Source organism: Prunus persica, chromosome G3 (genome assembly GCF_000346465.2).
Source record: "Prunus persica cultivar Lovell chromosome G3, Prunus_persica_NCBIv2, whole genome shotgun sequence".
Lineage (NCBI taxonomy): Eukaryota > Viridiplantae > Streptophyta > Magnoliopsida > Rosales > Rosaceae > Prunus > Prunus persica.
The window spans coordinates 19,013,928-19,034,242 of record NC_034011.1 but is presented as its reverse complement, the minus strand read 5'-3'; the positions used below and the strand labels follow the sequence as shown (position 1 = coordinate 19,034,242).

Sequence of the window (20,315 nt, the reverse complement as noted above, 5' to 3'; positions counted from 1 at the left end):
AGCTACTCAGAAACAAAAACAGCTCAGAAAATGTAGAAATGTTGCTTATAAATTTCTAAAAGTACTTGAGAAGAGGTTCCTAGATATAAAGATAAAAAATATTGAAACTGAGAATACAATCTAAATTTTCAGATTGTACCTCAGTTTTTCGAAAATTATTTTGAATCACCATGACTTTGTTTATTTATGTATTGTGGGTGCTTGCTGCGTTTGAACTTTGAACAGATCAGCTACATTTAGAATATTGATTTGAAATTACAATCTGGCTTCCTTTTTCAAGTTGAACTTGTGGCACAGCGCCAAACTAGGTACATGTTTTTTGGACAATGCTGTTGCAACGGGTCAACGAATGCATGGGATGTCTCTTTGAATTACCAAAACTTTATTCTTCATCCTCATAACTATATTTAGGACACCAATTAATACAAGTTATGATTTGGATCACGACAAAATACTGTTGCGGTCGGAAGATTAATTAAACGGTCGAGTTAGGATCAACTAGTACTTGGACACAAATTTGAAATGACACGAACACGACGGCTCAATCGTCACTCATAAACATGACCATGGTCTCATGACTTATTGAACTCTATGTAATCCCAAAATAGAAAAACACAATCCTTCATTTCTCAAATGAACATGTTTTCAACTGTTTTATCTTTAAACAATCAAGTGTTTGATTCTAAATTCAGGATTACAATAAAAGAATACAAGGACCAGAATAAAAAAAAGCAAAATAATATGAAACTACAAAATCTATATTTGCAGAAGGAAGGAATGAATGAATGAATATTTCCTAAAATGAACTAATTACACAAAAGAATGATGAGGCTGCACATTGGAACAGAGAATATGCGATCATGTGGCATGATCTGGATGCCTTGCTAGAACCTCGACCGTCTGCATTCAGCTGGGAGGCCTTGTGGGAAGCGTTTGAGGTCAGAGCAGTAGTTGTAGACCATGAACTTTTGTTGCACCCATCGAAGCCGGTTTCGGCCTGCAGCATCAAGCCCTTGAGTCTGCCATGCACTCTGCTCTGTTAAGGAGTTAGTAGATGTGGTGGAGGCCTGGAAGTTTCTGTAAGAGGCAGTGAAAGGAGCTTGTGTCCAGTCAGTCTTCACAAGGCCACCTCTTGTTGCCCAGTCATCTGCATTCCAGAGGCTTGAGTAAATCCTCATGGGTTGGCTTTTGGGAAATGGAACTCCAATTGTTTCCAAGTTGTGGAACACTCTGATTGGAATGTTGTCCACCAAGAATCTGCAGTTGCATGTGTATTAGAAAGTTTCTTAATTAATAATTGATGCTGTAATTTGTAAAGTAAACTAAAAGAGGTTAATTATATTTTAATTCAAAAAGGTGGTAAGTGTTACTTACATAATCCGCTGGCTGTTCCAGACAATGGAGTAGGTGTGGAAGGCCTTTGTGGGATCAAACCAGAGATGGAATTGTTGTTCTCTGTTTCCTTTTCCTTGGCTGAACACGTTTGTGTGGAGAGTGTAGGGATCTCCAGATAAGTTTCCCAAAAACTCAAAGTCAATCTCATCATGAGTTGGACCCTCGGAAGATAACTGCATACATTCATGTGTTTCATTTCATAAATTAGCAATCCAACAATTAAAATGTATAAAAAAGAAAATTTAAGGACAAATTAAGACTGGAGTCTTATATATCTTAATCACATTGGAAGAGGGTAGAGGAGTTAAAACTTACATAGTATGCAGTGACAGTGCCAGCTGAGTTGCCAGAGACCAACTTGATCTGCATGTCAATCCTGCCTAATAAGTACTCATTCTTGGATTTGAAACCAGACCCAGAAGCCTTGTCAAGGTTAAGTGTGAGAAGCTGTCCTCCATTTAGTATCTTAGCACGCTCATCGCCGAATGTTACATCAAAGTCTTGAAAGAAATTACCAGCTGAGGCGGCCATGGCCATCAGAGAAGTTACAAACAAAGAAACCACAAGCACCATTGAGACCTTAGAACAAGAAGAAGAAAAAGGCATTTTGATTTGGTGAGATTGTAGACAGAGCTAGCAAGAGAAGAGAATTAGCTTTAAAGAGAAATGAGTGTTGAGTTTAGGCTGTTTTTGTTTGATGGTATCATTTGAGCTGTGAAGCTCTTTATATATAAGTGTTGGGGGGGCTTAGAGTATACATGCCGCGTTGAACAGGAAAGCTGGCAGCATCTGAATAATAAGTTGAAAACTGGCAACAGGGTTTGCAAATTAGACAAGCCTAGCTCCATATGGAAGCTGCCTGGCTTTATTTGGGTTAGGCGGTGCCTCACCAATTTGCTGAGCTGGAGACAGTTTTGCATTTTTAGGCTTATAAGAAAGCAGGAAGCAACATAGGAAACAGGACATTAGTTTATGTGAAGACAGTTTAGCTTGTGAAGCATTTTTAATTATTATTTGTTCTTTTTTTGCATTTGGTGTACATATAAATGGACAAAAATAAAAAGTACATGAGCGTTTGCTGAGGTTGGTGGTGATGTAATTATTTCTCTTGTGTACCATCTCTAAAGAGGTGGAATCCACCAATTAGAGAGGTTTTACACAATGTAATATATAAATGTGATCTATATATTTATATACGAACCTAGGCACCAACATTTAGATTAATAACATTACTGAAATTCCAAAAAAAAATAAAAAATTGATGATAATAGCGGTGATTGGTTGGCATTGACGGACCCATGAATTTTTTAACGGAGGTGCAATTTTTGACCAAGATTTATAAATAATAATAAATAAATAAAACAAGCGCACTGTGCAACAACGCAGCACAACACAACAACGTACACAACAGCAGACTGACTTCGTTTAGGCTTTACGTCGAACACCTAGAGTGCACATCCCAGGCTGAGCAGAGTCTCTATAATGATTTTTCTATGCATCTCCTTGCGCCTTAACAGATCCACCACTGCTGATCGGATTGTCTTGATAGTTAAGAAGGGGAGGTTCACTACTACACGACTGGTCGGTCATGTGCAAGACGCATACTAGCATCAACATATCATTAGGATTCACTGTATCGACACGATTTATTTATATTTCCCCTTTGCAAACCGCTTGTGGAAGCAAATAAAGTCTAAAAAAAGACGTTGCTATAACATGCTATGAAACACTAACTTTATTTAATGGAACCATAACCTGCATCCACTATATTTCCAACACCAAAGATGGCATTTAAGTAGGAACAAGAACGCTATACAACTACAAGTAGAGCATTATCAACTTGAAATGAAAATTTCACTTTGGCACTAATTTAACATAATTATCAAATTTAGGAAGGGAAGTGAAAAACTCACACATACAGATATCATGGGGGCTTGAACTCAGGACCATTTGGGAGCAGACCAAACCAAAGGCCTGTACCAATCCAACTAACACCCAATTGGTTGATTAACTTAATTACCACTTGTGGAACAACAAAACAAGAGTTTAAGAACATTTAATTGCTTGATTAATTAATGAAGTGTATGATGTTTTGTTCTTTGATTCTTTGTCAAGTGTGTTTATGGTGGGTTCACTGACCACCCTCCGATGCCTAAGTCAGTCTTTCTTCCTCAAAGGAGGCTTTTAAAAGTATTGTACTCAAGTGTGGAGAAAGTTCAGATTCCCTTTTTAGGTGAAAAGTACTCAATATAAGGAGAATGAGACATTTGAGTTGTCTTTTTCCTATGTGGGACTATTGAGTTGTCGATGACGTGGCATCATCTCATTGGTGACAAGTTGACGTGTATCTTTTCCCTTTTTCGAGAAGAACATACGTCAATGGAATATGACATGGGCTTATTCTGACGCTTGTTACTCCCACGTGCAGGCCTCTAAGAGAGAGGCACGTTGGTTAGTGCACTTGGGTCATGGCCTCGTGGTCTCTGATTAGGCATGGGCAGCCTTCCTTTAGGCCATCTCCAGCCATAGGGCTAAATGTAGTCCAGGGTGAAAAATTTAGCCCCCCAAAATATTAATTTTTTTATAGAATAGTGCAAGGCTAAATTTTTCTATCTCCAGCCATGCATGGCTATATTTTAGGGTCCTTCATATTTTATTATTTTCAGAAATGGGAGTGAGGAGTGCTTTAATGATTGGTTGTTGAAAAGCACATGGATGAGGCCCACTATAAATTTGACCTAGGCCAAAACTGAGCTACATTTGGCCTGGTTGGAGGGCTAAAGGGCCAAATGTGACTTCCAAATGTGGCCATAATTTTATTTAATCCATGACTAAAAATGAATTTTGTATTAACAAATATAACCCATAGCTGGAGATGGCCTTACCTCTCTTTTGGACCTCCTCAAGCGAGGTAATGCCAATGTAGTCTATTGAACCAAAAAATAAAAATAAAAAAATAAAAAGTCTATTGACCAGTTCCTCAAGTAGTCTGGACCTTTACTCTTTGGGCTCTCTTCTGGGACGGGCCCCACTAATATTTGGTACTAACAAAGTGGTTTTCCACAATGTAGTTGTGTCAAGCTATCTTAGATGATATTGAACCATGTGATCATTATTAAAACTTGGTTCCAAAATTCAAATCTGTTCAAGAATACAAAAAAACCAGGAGAATTAAAAAATCAACTTATTAATAATTTGTTACAAAATTTCTATTTGCATAATGAATGAAAGAATATTTCATAACTAAAAATAAGTAACACAAAAAATGAATGCTGCACAAGAGAACAGGGGATATGTGATCATCTGGGTTCTGTTCTCTCTTTCAAACTAGAACCTCGATCGTCTGCATTCAACTGGGAGGCCTTGTGGGAAGCGTTTGAGGTCAGAACAGTAGTTGTAGACCATGAACTTTTGTTGCACCCATCGAAGCCGGTTTCGGCCTGCAGCATCTAGCCCTTGAGTCTGCCATGCACTCTGCTCTGTTAAGGAGTTAGTAGATGTGGTGGAGGCCTGGAAGTTTCTGTAAGAGGCAGTGAAAGGAGCTTGTGTCCAGTCAGTCTTCACAAGTCCACCTCTTGTTGCCCAGTCATCAGCATTCCAGAGGCTTGAGTAAATCCTCATGGGTTGGTTTTTGGGAAATGGAACTCCAATTGTTTCCAAGTTGGTGAACACTCTGATTGGAATGTTGTCCACTAAGAATCTGCATATAAATAACCAGTTGCATATGTTTTAGTAATTTGTTTAAGTAATTGATTAGCAGAGGTTAATTATGTTAAGCGTTTGATAGAAATCATATTAATTCAATAAGGTGGTGAGTGTTACTTACATAATCCTCTGGCTGTTCCAGACAATTGAATAGGTGTGGAAGGCCTCTGTGGGATCAAACCAAAGATGGAATTGTTGTTCTCTGTTTCCTTTTCCTTGGCTGAAAACATTGGTATGGAGAGTGTAGGGGTCTCCAGATAAGTTTCCCAAAAACTCGAAGTCAATCTCATCATGAGTTGGACCCTCAGAAGATAACTGCATATATTCATGTGTTTCATTTCATAAATTAGCAAAGAAATTATGGAAATCTATTGAAAATAATATAATAATTGAAGAACAAGGGTAGGATTGAAAGTAGTTATCTTACATAGTATGCAGTGACAGTGCCAGCTGAGTTGCCAGAGACCAACTTGATCTGCATGTCAATCCTGCCCAATAAGTACTCATTCTTGGATTTGAAACCAGACCCAGAAGCCTTGTCAAGGTTGAGTGTGAGAAGTTGTCCTCCATTTAGTATCTTAGCGCGCTGATCGCCGAATGTTACATCAAAGTCTTGAAAGAAATTACCAGCTGAGGCAGTCATGGCCATGAGAGAAGTTATGACCAAAGAAAGAATGAGCACCATTGAGACCTTAGAAGAAGAAGAAGAAGAAGAAGAAGAAGACATTTTGATTTGGTGAGATTGTAGACAGAGCTAGCAAGAGAAGAGAATTAGCTTCAAAGAGAAATGAGTGTTGAGTTGAGGCTGTTTTGTGTTTGAATCTTGATGGTATGATTTGAGTTGTGAAGCTTCTTTATATATATGCATATATGCCGCGTTGAACAGAAGAGAGCTGGCAGCAGCGTCAGAATAATAAGTTGAAAACTGGCAATAGAGTTTGCAATAAGTCTAGCTATATATGAAAGCTGCCTCGCTTTATTTGAGTGTTATTTGAGTGAGGCGGTGCCTCCCCAATTGACTACTAGCAATGCCAGACTTGATATTTTTGTAATATTAATAATCATATAGTGCTGTGCTGGAGACAGTTTTGTATTTTTAGGCTTTTAAGAAAGCAGGAAGCAACATAGGAAACTCAAACATTAATTTATGTGAAGGCAGAATTTAGCTTGTGAAGCATTTTTAATTATTATTTGTTCTTTTTTGCATTTGGTGATGTTGGGGCCACAAACATATAAATGGACAAAAGGAAAAAGTATATGCGCGTTTGGTGAGGTTGGGTGGTGATGTAATTATGCGTCTCTCGTTTTCTTTTTTAATGCTAGTGAGATAGTATATAACATGATATATAAATGTGATATGCCTATTATTTTCTTTTCTTTATATACCAACCTAGGCACCAATATTCCGATTAATAAAATTACTGAAATTCCAAAAAAAGAAAGAAAGGATGATAAGTTCTTTTGAGTTTTTATCCCCATTTTACCAATAAAAAGAAAAAAAAATAATTATTGAGGTATTTTTTGAGAACTTTCTTATTGAGAGGGGCGATAACATACTAAATTCACACACATACTACATAAATGTTAGAACTCGAACCCCTAACTTTTTATGGGAGGAGCATTTTAGGATTTTTTAGCAGGGAAACTTGGGTAACCAGAAAACAGAAGAGACTAAAAAGAAAAAAAAAAAAGAAAAAAAAAAGCAGATTCTATTTGCAGGTTCCTTGTACTAATACATATAGACCTACACGGGTTGTGTTGAAATTGAGACTCGTGAGTGTACTTAATGTTTAGAACATTGACATTGAAATTCCAATAAATTTAATGTAGCTTCTTTCCTTTTGCAACACTTCAAGCTACATCATTTGTGGATAATGCAATTGCTACCAGTCGATGTCCATGAATGTTCTTCAATGCCTGAGATGGCTACTTTCAAGATAAATGTTCTCGTGACTATTTTTGTCATACCAAGTGAAAGTTGTGATCTGGGTGAAATAAGCAGGAGTAATGTCTCAAATGTTAGAAATGTTTTCAAAAATATGAGAGAGAGATTCATTGGATAATAGCGGTGACTGGTCGGACTGTCCCTGAGATTTTGAGGGCCCTGTGCGAACTTAAATTGGGGCTTCACATAATCTAATACGAAATACTATAAATAAAAATTTGGCATAACTTAATGTCATAAACAATTTTTTTTATAACTAAAAGTCATGAATAAATATGTAATGACAATCAGAAATCAAATTCATAAAAATTTAAATGTTTCTATTTGATAAAATTAAATGTTTGGTACAAAAATAAGCTCATTGTGCCCCTACAAGGTCCTTTGCTACCTCCAATAAGCAATTTGTGTTTAATAGGAAAAAAAAATTAGCAATCACAAATTAAAGAGTAGTTGCACACAAATTCCTGAAATTTGAATTTGACTATTTGATTTTGAGTGTTCTTTATGAATATAGGAATTAGGATTTTCTCTTTTTTGTGTTGAAATTCCTGAAATTGAAAGAATAACTAAAATTGTCAAAGGACTGAAAAAAGAACCAAAGAGAGATTGATGAATGATGATGATTACTTACCAGAAAATCAAAGTTTAAAAGAAAAGAAGAAGCCATGAAGTTTTTTTTTTTTTTTTTTGAATGAAAAAAGTACTTTTCTTAGATGAGAAATTTTTTTTAAATTTTTTTTTAAAAGAATGATCGGAGTAGAAAGTGTTTGGGGGATATATATATATATATATATATATATATACTCCTCTTGTGGTTAGCTTCGATGTTTCCTTTTATTTCAAGGGTTTTTGGTCTTTCTTTTATTTATTTATTTATTAATTATGTAAAGTTTTTAGTTATAATGCAAAAAAAATATAAAAACAACATATAGACCGACTTCAGCAAGAATCGAACTCTGGCGCTACGTTAAATGGAGAAGCGCTGGAGCCAACTCCACCAGACACGCCCTTGTGCAAATGTCTAGCACGCTATACTATTATACAATTCCTATAATATTAATATATATACTATAAAGAATTTTTTTTTCGGGGGACCCTTAAGAATCGGGGGCCCTGTGCGGTGGCACCACTTGCGCCACCCCAGGGCCGCCCCTGTAGTCAAGATGGGAAGGTTCACTACTACACGACTGGTCGGTCCTATGCAAGACGCATACTAGCATCAACATATCATTAGGCTTCATTGTATCGACAAGATTTATTTATATTTCTCCTTTGCAAACTGCTTGTGGAGGCAAATAAAGTCTCAAAAAAAGCATTGTAATAACGTGCCATGAAACACTAAATTTATTTAGTGGAACGATAACCTGCACCAACTATATTTCCAACACCAAAGATGGCATTTAAGTAGGAAAAAGAACGCTATACAAGTAGAGCAAGTTTATCAACTTGAAATGAAAATTCGCTTTGGCACTAATTTAACCTAATTACCAAAGTTAGGAAGGGGAAGGGGAAACTCACACAAAGAGGTACCATGAGGGCTTGAACCCATGATCATTTGGGAGCACATCAAAAACCTGTACCAATCTAACTAACACCTCATTGGTTGATTAACCTAATTACCTAATTACCACTTGTGGAACAACCAAACAAGAATTTAAAAACATTTCATTGCTTGATTAATTAATGAAGAGTATGATGTTTTGTTCTTTGATTTCATGTCAAGTGTGTTGATGGTGGGTTCACCGACCACCCTTCGATGCCTAAGTCAATCTTTCTTCCTCAAAGGAGGCTTTTAAAAGTATTGTACTCAAGTATGGAGAAAGTTCAGATTACCTTTTTTAGGTGGAAAGTATATAAGGAGAATGAGTTGTCTCTTTTTGATGTGGAACTATTGAGTTGTTGATGACGTGGCATCATCTCATTGGATGATTGGTGACATGTTGACGTGTGCTCTTTTCCTTTTTTGAGGACAGCAGACGTAAGTGGGATGTGACATGGCCTCATTGTGGCGCTTGTTACTCCCACGTGCGGGCCTCCGAAGTAGAGGCACCTTGGGTAGCCCGCTTGGGTCGAGGCCTCATGGATCCTAATTGGGCATGGGCGACCTTCCTTTACCTCTTTTCGCCCTCCTCAAATGTGAGGTAAAGCTGATGTAGTCTATTGAGTGGTTCCTTAAGACAGTCTAGGCCTTTACTCTTTGGGCTCTTTTGGGACGGGCCCCACTAATATTTAGTACCAACAAAGTGGTTTTCCACAATGTAGTTGTTGTCAAGCTATCTTTAGATAATATTGAACCATTATCATGTGATCACTATTAAAATTTGGTTCCAAAATTCAATTCAGTTCAAGAATACAAAAAAGAACAGGAGAATTAAAAAATAGACTTGCTAATAATTTGTTCCAAAATTTCTATTTGCATAATGAATGAAAGAATATTTCATAACTGAAAATAAGTAACACAAAAAATGAATGCTGCACAAGAGAACAGGGGATATGTGATCATCTGGGTTCTGTTCTCTCTTTCAAACTAGAACCTCGATCGTCTGCATTCAACTGGGAGGCCTTGTGGGAAGCGTTTGAGGTCAGAACAGTAGTTGTAGATCATGAACTTTTGTTGCACCCATCGAAGCCGGTTTCGGCCTGCCGCATCAAGCCCTTGAGTCTGCCATGCACTCTGCTCTGTTAAGGAGTTAGTAGATGTAGATGTAGTAGTGGAGACCTTGAAGTTTCTGTAAGAGGCAGTGAAAGGAGCTTGTGTCCAGTCAGTCTTCACAAGGCCACCTCTTGTTGCCCAGTCATCAGCATTCCAGAGGCTTGAGTAAATCCTCATGGGTTGGTTTTTGGGAAATGGAACTCCAATTGTTTCCAAGTTGGTGAACACTCTGATTGGAATGTTGTCCACTAAGAATCTGCATAGACATAACCAGTTGCGTATGTTTTAGTAATTTGTTTAAGTAATTGATTAGCATAGGTTAATTATGTTAAGCGTTTTATAGAAATCATATTAATTCAATAAGGTGGTGAGTGTTACTTACATAATCCTCTGGCTGTTCCAGACAATTGAATAGGTGTGGAAGGCCTTTGTGGGATCAAACCAAAGATGGAATTGTTGTTCTCTGTTTCCTTTTCCTTGGCTGAACACATTGGTATGGAGAGTGTAGGGGTCTCCAGATAAGTTTCCCAAAAACTCGAAGTCAATCTCATCATGAGTTGGACCCTCAGAAGATAACTGCATATATTCATGTGTTTCATTTCATAAATTAGCAAAGAAATTATGGAAATCTATTGAAAATAATATAATAATTGAAGAACAAGGGTAGGATTGAAAGTAGTTAACTTACATAGTATGCAGTGACAGTGCCAGCTGAGTTGCCAGAGACCAGCTTGATCTGCATGTCAATTCTTCCAAGTAAGTACTCATTCTTGGATTTGAAACCAGACCCAGAAAACTTGTCAAGGTTAAGTGTGAGAAGCTGTCCTCCGTTGAGTATCTTAGCGCGTTCATCGCCGAATGTTACATCAAAGTCCTGATAGAAATTACCAGCTGAGGCAGCCATCATAGAAGTTACAAAAAAAGAAAGAAAAAGCATCACAGTGACCTTGGAAGAAGTCATTTTGATATTGTGATTTCAGACAGATAGAGCTAAGCAAGAGAAATGAGTAGTGAGGCTGTTTGTGTTTGATGATATAATTTGAGTTGTGAAGCTCTTTATATATATGTTGGGGCCCTTCGAATAGTTAAAGTAGAATCAAGTATGCCGCGTTGATGAAGCTGGCGACAGGTTAACAAATTAGGTTAGATTCTGTGAAAGCTTTATTTGGGTGCCCCAGCCACAGGAATTGACTGCTTGCAAACCCAACTTGTGTCGAAGCTGGAGACAGCTTTGCAAATTCAGAGCAGACCATGCATCTTGGGAAATTAAAAAAGAAAAAGAAATAAGGCAGGAAGCAGCATGGGAAATAGGGCATTTCTGTGAGTTTAGTTTCTGAGGCATTTAAAGTTGGTGAGATGTTAGAGCTATAAACAAACATGTGATAATACATGTATATGGACAAAAAGAAAACGTGCACGCATATTGGGTGGTGTAATGCTCAAAAGGTAAGGATTAAAATCTCAATGTCACTGTTTGATTAAAAAGTGATAATTCACGCTTTAAAAAGTCATCACGCACTCTTCTTATATATTCAATAAATGAAAGTGCATGATCACTTTTTCTAAAGCGTAAATACACGATTATATGTTGCTTTTAAGATCCACCTACCTACGCTACCGATGGTGCATCTAACCCTAATTAAGTTGGGGGACCTTCATTAATAATAACCCATGTAAATCCTCTCACAACTCTTTTGGCCAATGTTTACTTCTGACTAAATAATGTCAACTTTACAAATTAACTTGCCTAGCTTTTTATGTTTCTGTTTATTTCTTGTGACCCCCGGATCACAACTTTTAACTTTGCATCAGAAAAAGGGTCACGAGAAGATTTATCATGAAGAAAACTTTAGCATTTAAACTTCAAAGTAGCCCTTCCCACATGCATTTCATACCTTTGATTGCTAGCAACAGCTAGCATTATATACTTGTTGTCGCTGCCTGCCTTTTATTTTTCAAATTTTTTTTATAATAAAACAAAGATACAAAAGTAAAACACAGATATCTTTAAAGCAGAAAGAAAAAAACACACAGATATCTTTAACTCTGTATGAACTGTTTCCTATGCTGCTTCCTGCCTGCCTCTTTTTTGTTTTCTTCTTTTTTTTCTGTTAGCCTAAAGCCATCTAGAATTTGCAAACCTGTGTCCAGCTTCAACATCAAGTTGATGTTGAGCATTCACAGAAGCATCATCATATCGTATCATAAACTATGATTTGATTTGCAGACCTGTCACCAGTTTTGAACTTTTAAAGTATTGCCAGCCAGCAAGGTCACCTCCATATTTTCAACGCGTCATACTCTAAGCCTAGAGTCGCCCTACCAAAAGCTTATATATATACACATATATAAAGGGCTTCAGAACTTAAAATTATATCATCAAACAGCAACATCACTCACCCTCTCTTTTTCTTTCTGAATCAATACTCACTACGTGATATCAAAATGTCTTCTTGTTCTGAGGTCTCAATGGTGCTTCTTGTTTCTTTGTTTGTAACTTCTCTGATGGCCATGACGGCCTCAGCTGGGAATTTCTATCATGACTTTGACATCACATTCGGAGGCGAACGGGCTAAGATACTCAACGGAGGACAGCTTCTCACACTTAACCTTGACAAGTTTTCTGGGTCTGGTTTCAAGTCCAAGAATGAGTACTTACTTGGAAGAATTGACATGCAGATCAAGTTGGTCTCTGGCAACTCAGCTGGCACTGTCACTGCATACTATGTAAGTTAACTACTTTCAATCATACCCTTGTTCTTCAATTATTATATTATTTTCAATAGATTTCCATAATTTCTTTGCTAATTTATGCAATGAAACACATGAATATATGCAGTTATCTTCTCAAGGGCCAACCCATGATGAGATTGACTTTGAATTTTTGGGAAACTTATCTGGAGACCCCTACACTCTCCATACCAATGTGTTCAGCCAAGGAAAAGGAAACAGAGAACAACAATTCCATCTCTGGTTTGATCCCACAAAGGCCTTCCACACCTACTCCATTGTCTGGAACAGCCAGCGGATTATGTAAGTAACACTTGCAAGTTACCACCTTATGTGAATTAACCTCTTTTAGTTTACTTTTATAACATCTATTATTAATTAAGAAACTTTCTAATACATTTGCAACTGCAGATTCTTGGTGGACAACATTCCAATCAGAGTGTTCCACAACTTGGAAACAATTGGAGTTCCATTTCCCAAAAACCAACCCATGAGGATTTACTCAAGCCTCTGGAATGCGGATGACTGGGCAACAAGAGGTGGCCTTGTGAAGACTGACTGGACACAAGCTCCTTTCACTGCCTCTTACAGAAATTTCAAGGTCTCCACTACATCTACTACATCTACTAACTCCTTAACAGAGCAGAGTGCATGGCAGACTCAAGGGCTTGATGCTGCAGGCCGAAACCGGCTTCGATGGGTGCAACAAAAGTTCATGATCTACAACTACTGCTCTGACCTCAAACGCTTCCCACAAGGCCTCCCAGCCGAATGCAGACGATCAAGGTTCTAGACATCCAGATCATGCCACATGATCACGTATTCTCTGTTCTATTGTGCATGCAGCCTTGCAATTCTTTTGTGTAATTAGTTCATTTTAAGAAATATTATTCTTTGTTCCTTCTGCAAATAAAAGGTTTTGTGACATTATGGTCTCATGGATTTTGTAATCTTCCATTGTAATCTGAATTGAGATTTAGAATAAAGTACTTCATTATTAAATGATAATAGTTGAAGTTTCTCCAAACAATAATATCGTAGTGTTTTCTTTGTTCATCTTCTTTATCAGGTTTGCACAATCAAAATTAGCCTTCTTGTTTACAAAAATTACACAACATAAGAACTTGTGGTTTGAAACTGAGTATTTCTGTGAGAAGCGGTACCCTTTTGGCAAGGAGCTCTGGATTGGCCCATATAGAACTCTGTTTGCTGCCTCAAGGCTCTGTTGTGCAGTCAGCTTGATCAAAGTACGGGTTACTGTCGTGTTTTATGGGGTTCATGTCATGTCCTTTGAAAATTAGCTTAATCTGAACATTAACTCACAAAAATAATGGGTAAAACACAACCCATTTCACTCGTCAAGACTAAAAACTCGATTTTCAACCCGTGAATGCAAAAAATAACCTGTTTAACTTGTTACAAATTATAAAATACTACTATTTATAATGGACTTCCTAAACCACTTTCTTAGACAAATTTTTGAGAGGAATTGGAAAGATACAACCCCAACCATACTCCATATCTACTTCCTAAAATAGGGAAACTTCTAAGAGCTCCAAAATCTGATAAGAGAGAAAAGACTTCTAGTGGCTCCCTATATCACATCCCGTGATCAACTTCCCCGTAGCACGATATTGTCCGCTTTGGGTCCCCCCTCTCTGGCCCGCTTTGAGCCCCCCTCTCTGGCCCTCACGGTTTTGTTTATGGGAACTCACGACCAATTTTATATAGAGCTCCTAAAATAACTTTAATACATTTTTAGCTAAATTTTAACTAAAAAATAGAGAGCATGATTGTAGATGCTCTTAGACCCATAAAATTCATTTTTAATCACCTACAACCCTTCCCTTTATTTTTTTATTTAAAATACCCATTTTTTTCAAATAAAACACGATGACTAGGATCCAACTAAGCAAATTACCTAATCTAACTTAAAATCTGATTTATTTAATTTTTTGGATTCCAAAACTACCCCTATTTACAAGTTAATGTGTTATGTGATGGGTGTATTAAGTCTTGGTTCCTAAATTTATTGTTTTGATTTCCTCCCACCCACCGAATTAGCTTGCAATTTAATACTCTTTATGCATAGGTTTTGATTATAAATTTACTTATGATTTAAATAATACGAGCCTCTTCGCACGCGCTTCTGCGCTTGTGAGAGGCTTTTTTTTAAAAAATTTAAATTTATTTTATAATGAGTAGTTGTGTTCCATAAAAATAGAATCCATTATCTGATTTTTCATTTAATTTTAATTTTTTTAAATATGAAAATTTTTAAATTTATCATATTATCCTCATTTAATTAATAATTTCAATTCTTAATGTTTGCATTAATTTAGGGCATTTTCTGGTATTTTGAATATTTTACCATTCTCTGCCTTTTGTTTTATATATATAGATACCCAGCTTATTTAATGCATTTTAAAAATAATATACCTAATACTTTATAAAAATAATTTACCAATTACCAATAAAAGATAATAGGGAAATTATTATCAATAAGAGAGAATAGGTAAATTACTTTCAGCAATTCAATTGCCATTAATGTGTATCTGTTTCATTAAGTTTTTTGATTTCAAATAGTGATTATCATAAATTTAGGGATTTGTATGGTAATTTGTTTTTCCTACCATTAAAATAGGAAAACTTCATGTTTTTTTATATAAAAAAACTCACCTTTATGCTTATGTGTTTATCTCCTACTATTTTAACCCAACTAATCTTTAGTCTAACGTACCTATTTCATGACTTATTTATTTAAGTACAAAATTTATATATAGTTTTTATTTTATTTTTATGAAAGATAATATATCTATTAAAGTTTTATTATACCTAGTTTTTCGTGGATAATAATCTATGGTACAATAAAATGTTATATTATTCATAACTTATTAATGTACCTACTTTATTTTTATGGATAGGTACAGTAATGGATATTAATCCATTAAACTCCTATCTTTTATGAATAATAATTTACCTATGTTATAGACAATTATTAATTTCATCCATCAAACAATAGGTAGATTATATTTTTTACTGTACCTATTATTTTTATGGACAATAATTTACCTATTATTTTTTATGTGTAATAATCTACCTATTATCTTTTATGGACAAAAATTTACATATTATCTTTTATGAGTAATAATTTATCTATTATTTTTTCCTATGAGTCATATGATGTAATACATGTAGGCATGAAAATGTTAACCTACTTATTGTTTACCTATTTTTTAATACATAATATCATTTTACCTATTTTTTTAAATACATAATATCATCTAATTAACGTACTTTATTTTTCTATTAGCATTGTACCTATTAGAATATATATTAAACATATACATATATAGATATATATAATTAAAGAATATTAGGTAAATATATATAATTGGAGGGTGTAGGTATTAAAAAAAATTCATTTATCCGACCTATAGGAGGTTAGGAGGGAGTATTTGAACTAATTTGATTGTAGGCCATTATTACAGGAGTACAAACATAAATGTGCAGTGAGAGGTATTATTCATTTGCATTAAATTAAGGGATGAAAAAAGTCAGCCACCAAATAAAGATCTAGTGGCAAGATCTGTAAATAAATCAACTTACATGGACACATTGTCATCCAATTTTAAAAGTGAATTTTATTTAAAAATTGTATTATTGGTGGGTTATAGTCTATGGTATTTGAGTTACAAGAGCCTATTTTAGCATGACCCAATTTTTAAATAATACATATTCAAACTTGAATATATTTTAGAAAGGTGCTTCTTCATTTCGGAGTCTTGCAATGCAGATTCGTTATGAAGTTCCGCTTTCTCATGACGAGGAAGAAGAGAACTGATGGAGAGAAAGAAAAAAGAAAGAGAGGGAGAAGAGAAAGGAGAGAAAAAAGAAAGAAGAGAAATATAAACCGTTCAAATCATCGCACAGTCAAAAGAAGAATTTCGTAACGAATCCGCATTGCATTGCGGGAATCTGTAATGGAAAAGCAAAAACTAAGGCTTAACAAGTTGAAACGAGTTTCGGGAATAATTGACCCACTATTTTCAACATGGCCCGATCAAACATTGAAGTTTTCGTTCATATTCATGTCATGTGAACTCATGTTTATGTGAAAGAGACGTGAACCAGGGCTTTTAAAAAAAAGTGAAAAAACAAAAAAACAAAAGAGAGCAGGAAGCTGCATGTGAAACTGGTAATGATTAAATATGTGATGGCAGAGTATAGCTAAGCTTGTGAAGCATTTAAGTTGGTGATGGCAGAGTACAGAATAAACGAATAAGAATATCTTATATGCGCGTTGGGTGGGTGCTAATGTTTGTCAAGCGTTTATTCAATTTAATTTTTATTTGTAGCTACCTAGGATTATGTCCACATATCAAATACGATAACATATGCCCAATAAAGATAATAGAATTTATAAGGTAATTCTCTGGAAATAAGTTTTTTTAAAGAGATAGTTCGGTAAAAGTGTCCCTTAAATTTTTATTGTGGGACAAACACTTTTAACAATAGAATTATTGTGGAGTTGGATGATACTACAATATAGGGTTCTCGGTATTTTGTGAGATTGGTCATGTCACGCGATCATGAGGCCTAACTGAAGATTTTCTCATAGTTTAAAATAGAGTAAAATGTATTTTTAGGACAATTATGAAATATTTCTCTAATTGGTTTCAAATGACAACTTCAAACTTTTTTGAACTCGTATGAATATTACTCAAGAATCGTTGATAAATTTGATTTTCAAACAAGAAATCTTTATAAATCCAAAGCTTGAAAATAAAATCTTAAAATTCTTTGAAACTCAATTTCAATTCTTAAAATTTCATAGTTAAAAAGGTTAAATTGAAAATTTTCTCCTAACTTCTACCCAAATCACAATGATGCACATTTTCTATTAAATGCCTCACAACCTAAACTCTCACAAATGCCCTGTTTCCTATGATGCTTCCTGCCTTTGTTTTTTTTCAAAATTTCTAGTGATTTTTTTGTTCCCAAGCATCTGCAAACCTGTCACCAGCTTAAATCACAAGTTGGGCTTTGCAAGCAGTCAAGAGACCACCGCACCCAAATAAAGCTGTCAAGGAATCACATATACGCCATACCTAATTTCTAAACATGCTGCCAGTTCTTTTGAACAAAAAAACAAAAACCGTGTTCCTAGTTTTGAACGTTATTATATACTTGCCAGCTTTATCAACGCGGCTACTTGATTCTACTCTAAGCCCCACAACACATGTATATAAAGGAGCTTCACAACTCAAATCATACCATCAAACACAAAACAGTCTCAACTCAGCACTCATTTCTCTTTGAAGCTAATTCTTCTCTCTTGCTAGCTCTGTCCACAACCTCACCAAATTAAAATGTCTTCTTGTTCTGAGGTCTCAATGGTGCTTGTTGTTTCTTTGTTTGTAACTTCTCTGATGGCCTTGACTGCCTCAGCTGGTAATTTCTATCAAGACTTCGACATCACATTCGGAGGCGAACGGGCTAAGATACTCAACGGAGGACAGCTTCTCACTCTTAACCTTGACAAGTTTTCTGGGTCTGGTTTCAAATCCAAGAATGAGTACTTGTTTGGAAGAATTGACATGCAGATCAAGTTGGTCTCTGGCAACTCAGCTGGCACTGTCACTGCATACTATGTAAGTTTTAACTCCTCTGATCAATCCCTACCCTCTTCCCTTGTGATTAAGATATAATACTTCAGTCTTAATTTTTCCTTAAATTTTCTTTTTTATACACTTGAATTATTGCATTGCTAATTTATGAAATGAAACAACATGAATATATGCAGTTATCTTCTGAAGGTCCAACTCATGATGAGATTGACTTTGAGTTTTTGGGCAACTTATCTGGAGACCCCTACACTCTCCATACCAATGTGTTCAGCCAAGGAAAAGGAAACAGAGAACAACAATTCCATCTGTGGTTTGATCCTACAAAAGCCTTCCACACCTACTCCATTGTCTGGAACTCTCAGCGCATCATGTAAGTGTTAACATTTATATGCATTTCTCATTATAGTATAAGTGAGCTCTTTTAATTTACAACAGAGTTTAGTTAAAAACTTTCTCTAACACAAAATGGTATTGTTTGATGTGCAGATTCTTGGTAGACAACATTCCAATCAGAGTGTTCCACAACTTGGAAACAATTGGAGTTCCATTTCCCAAAAACCAACCCATGAGGATTTACTCAAGCCTCTGGAATGCTGATGACTGGGCAACAAGAGGTGGCCTTGTGAAGACTGACTGGACACAAGCTCCTTTCACTGCCTCTTACAGAAACTTCAAGGTCTCCACTACTACATCTACATCTACTAACTCCCTAACAGAGCAGAGTGAATGGCAGACTCAAGGGCTTGATGCTGCAGGCCGAAACCGGCTTCGATGGGTGCAACAAAAGTTCATGGTCTACAACTACTGTTCTGACCTCAAACGCTTCCCACAAGGCCTCCCAGTTGAATGCAGACGATCAAGGTTCTAGACATCCAGATCATGCCACATCATCACATATTCTCTGTTCTAATGTGCAGCCTTACAATTCTTTTGTGTAATTAGTTCATTTTATGAAATATTCTTTCATTCCTTATAGTCCCATCCCATGATTTTGTATTCTTTCATTGTAAGTTGAATTGGGATTTCAAAATAAAGTATTCATTATTATATGATAATAGTGAAGTATTCATTACTACACAACATGACAAATGATGGTTTGAATTGAACCTCAGTATTTCTTGAGAGGAGTTGGTAGCTCTGGATTGGCTCATATGGAACTCTGTTTTGCTCTCAATGCTATGAGAATTGAAGCCGACTTCTGCTACCAATGTCATCTTCTCAGTCAAAGACTCAAAGTCAGGCGAAAAACAGAAGGGTCACAAGGCTTCTTGTTTATTGACCAGAAAAAAAAAAAAAAAAAAAAAAGCTTCTCATTTTCAGTCAACTGAATAAAACGTAATTATTATAATTCCCTTAAAAAAAAAAACAAAAAGAGAAGAAAAGAAGCGGCCAGCATTGTCTGGGCTCTAACATTGTACCATAGACTTTTGGGCTTGTCGCTAAGTAAAACTCACCAAAAATGCACATTGTATTATCCCTGAAAATAAGATTTAAAATAGAAAATTGGAAATGCAGTCGACCTCATCAGCTCCATTGCCCAAGTGCTCTTACCCTCTCCCAAACCACTTCCACTTCCACCATCGACATCCTAAGAAAAAACTCAACTTCCTAACCCTACCCCAAAAAACCAAAACCCACTTCACAAACCACTGTGCCCTTTACATCTCTCACGCAAACAGTTGCAGCAAAGAGCACCAAAACAAAACCCAGAAGCACAACAGCGGCAATCCCGACCCTTATCAGAACGATGCATTATTTCTACAACTGAACTGCTCCACTGGCACCGAAAGCTCCAATAATCAAAGCCCAGAAGCCCCTAGCGGAGAACAAGGACAAGATCAAAGAGAGAGCGAAGCCGATTATCCCAAGGGACTTTCCACAAACATGTGGTGGGCAGACGTGAAAGGAGCGTTGGGACAAAGGTTCAACTTTGGAGCCATTGCTCGTTCAGCCAGGGTGCTCACAAAAGACAAGCACTTGGCACTGCCTCACGTCTCTGTGCCTGATATAAGGTACATTGATTGGCCTGAGTTGCATAGAAGGGGTTTCAAGGGTGTTGTGTTTGACAAGGATAACACTTTAACTGTGCCTTATTCTTTGACGCTCTGGGGTCTTCTTGGCTCTTCATTGGAGCAGTGTAAATCTGTTTTCGGACCCGATATTGCGGTGTTCAGTAACTCGGCTGGTAATATTTTGCAGAACACAGTTGGAAAATTTTGCTGTTTTTATTGTTGGTTATGGATTTTTAGTCACAACA

General features: G+C 36.3%; 6 protein-coding genes across 6 annotated transcripts in view; 3 read left to right on the top strand and 3 right to left on the bottom strand.

The window, feature by feature from the left end:
* On the bottom strand, positions 583-2,107 carry LOC18781899 (xyloglucan endotransglucosylase/hydrolase 2). The gene is made up of 3 exons (XM_007215729.2): positions 1,711-2,107; positions 1,375-1,568; positions 583-1,257 (listed from the first exon to the last, which is right to left on the bottom strand). The coding sequence occupies exons 1-3, from the start codon at positions 1,999-2,001 to the stop codon at positions 885-887; spliced, it is 858 nt and encodes a 285-aa protein (XP_007215791.2). The 5' UTR covers positions 2,002-2,107; the 3' UTR covers positions 583-884.
* On the bottom strand, positions 4,508-5,943 carry LOC18782456 (xyloglucan endotransglucosylase/hydrolase 2). Its single transcript, XM_007217280.2, has 3 exons — positions 5,528-5,943; positions 5,222-5,415; positions 4,508-5,095 (listed from the first exon to the last, which is right to left on the bottom strand). Exons 1-3 carry the CDS (start codon positions 5,825-5,827, stop codon positions 4,723-4,725), a joined length of 867 nt encoding a protein of 288 aa, XP_007217342.2. The 5' UTR covers positions 5,828-5,943; the 3' UTR covers positions 4,508-4,722.
* LOC18783909 (xyloglucan endotransglucosylase/hydrolase 2) lies at positions 9,358-10,739 on the bottom strand. Its single transcript, XM_007215731.2, has 3 exons — positions 10,387-10,739; positions 10,081-10,274; positions 9,358-9,954 (listed from the first exon to the last, which is right to left on the bottom strand). The coding sequence occupies exons 1-3, from the start codon at positions 10,657-10,659 to the stop codon at positions 9,573-9,575; spliced, it is 849 nt and encodes a 282-aa protein (XP_007215793.2). The 5' UTR covers positions 10,660-10,739; the 3' UTR covers positions 9,358-9,572.
* Positions 12,057-13,461, top strand: LOC18782437 (xyloglucan endotransglucosylase/hydrolase 2). Its single transcript, XM_007217214.2, has 3 exons — positions 12,057-12,425; positions 12,538-12,731; positions 12,840-13,461. Exons 1-3 carry the CDS (start codon positions 12,144-12,146, stop codon positions 13,219-13,221), a joined length of 858 nt encoding a protein of 285 aa, XP_007217276.2. The 5' UTR covers positions 12,057-12,143; the 3' UTR covers positions 13,222-13,461.
* Positions 17,694-19,113, top strand: LOC18783754 (xyloglucan endotransglucosylase/hydrolase 2). The gene is made up of 3 exons (XM_007215711.2): positions 17,694-18,082; positions 18,235-18,428; positions 18,545-19,113. The coding sequence occupies exons 1-3, from the start codon at positions 17,801-17,803 to the stop codon at positions 18,924-18,926; spliced, it is 858 nt and encodes a 285-aa protein (XP_007215773.1). The 5' UTR covers positions 17,694-17,800; the 3' UTR covers positions 18,927-19,113.
* Positions 19,416-20,315, top strand: part of LOC18781657 — a 3,944-nt gene continuing 3,044 nt past the window's right edge. The window contains exon 1 of the mRNA XM_007217053.2: positions 19,416-20,263. Within this exon, the coding sequence (XP_007217115.2) occupies positions 19,568-20,263 (696 nt within the window). The 5' untranslated portion in view covers positions 19,416-19,567. The remainder of the gene's footprint in view (positions 20,264-20,315) is intronic.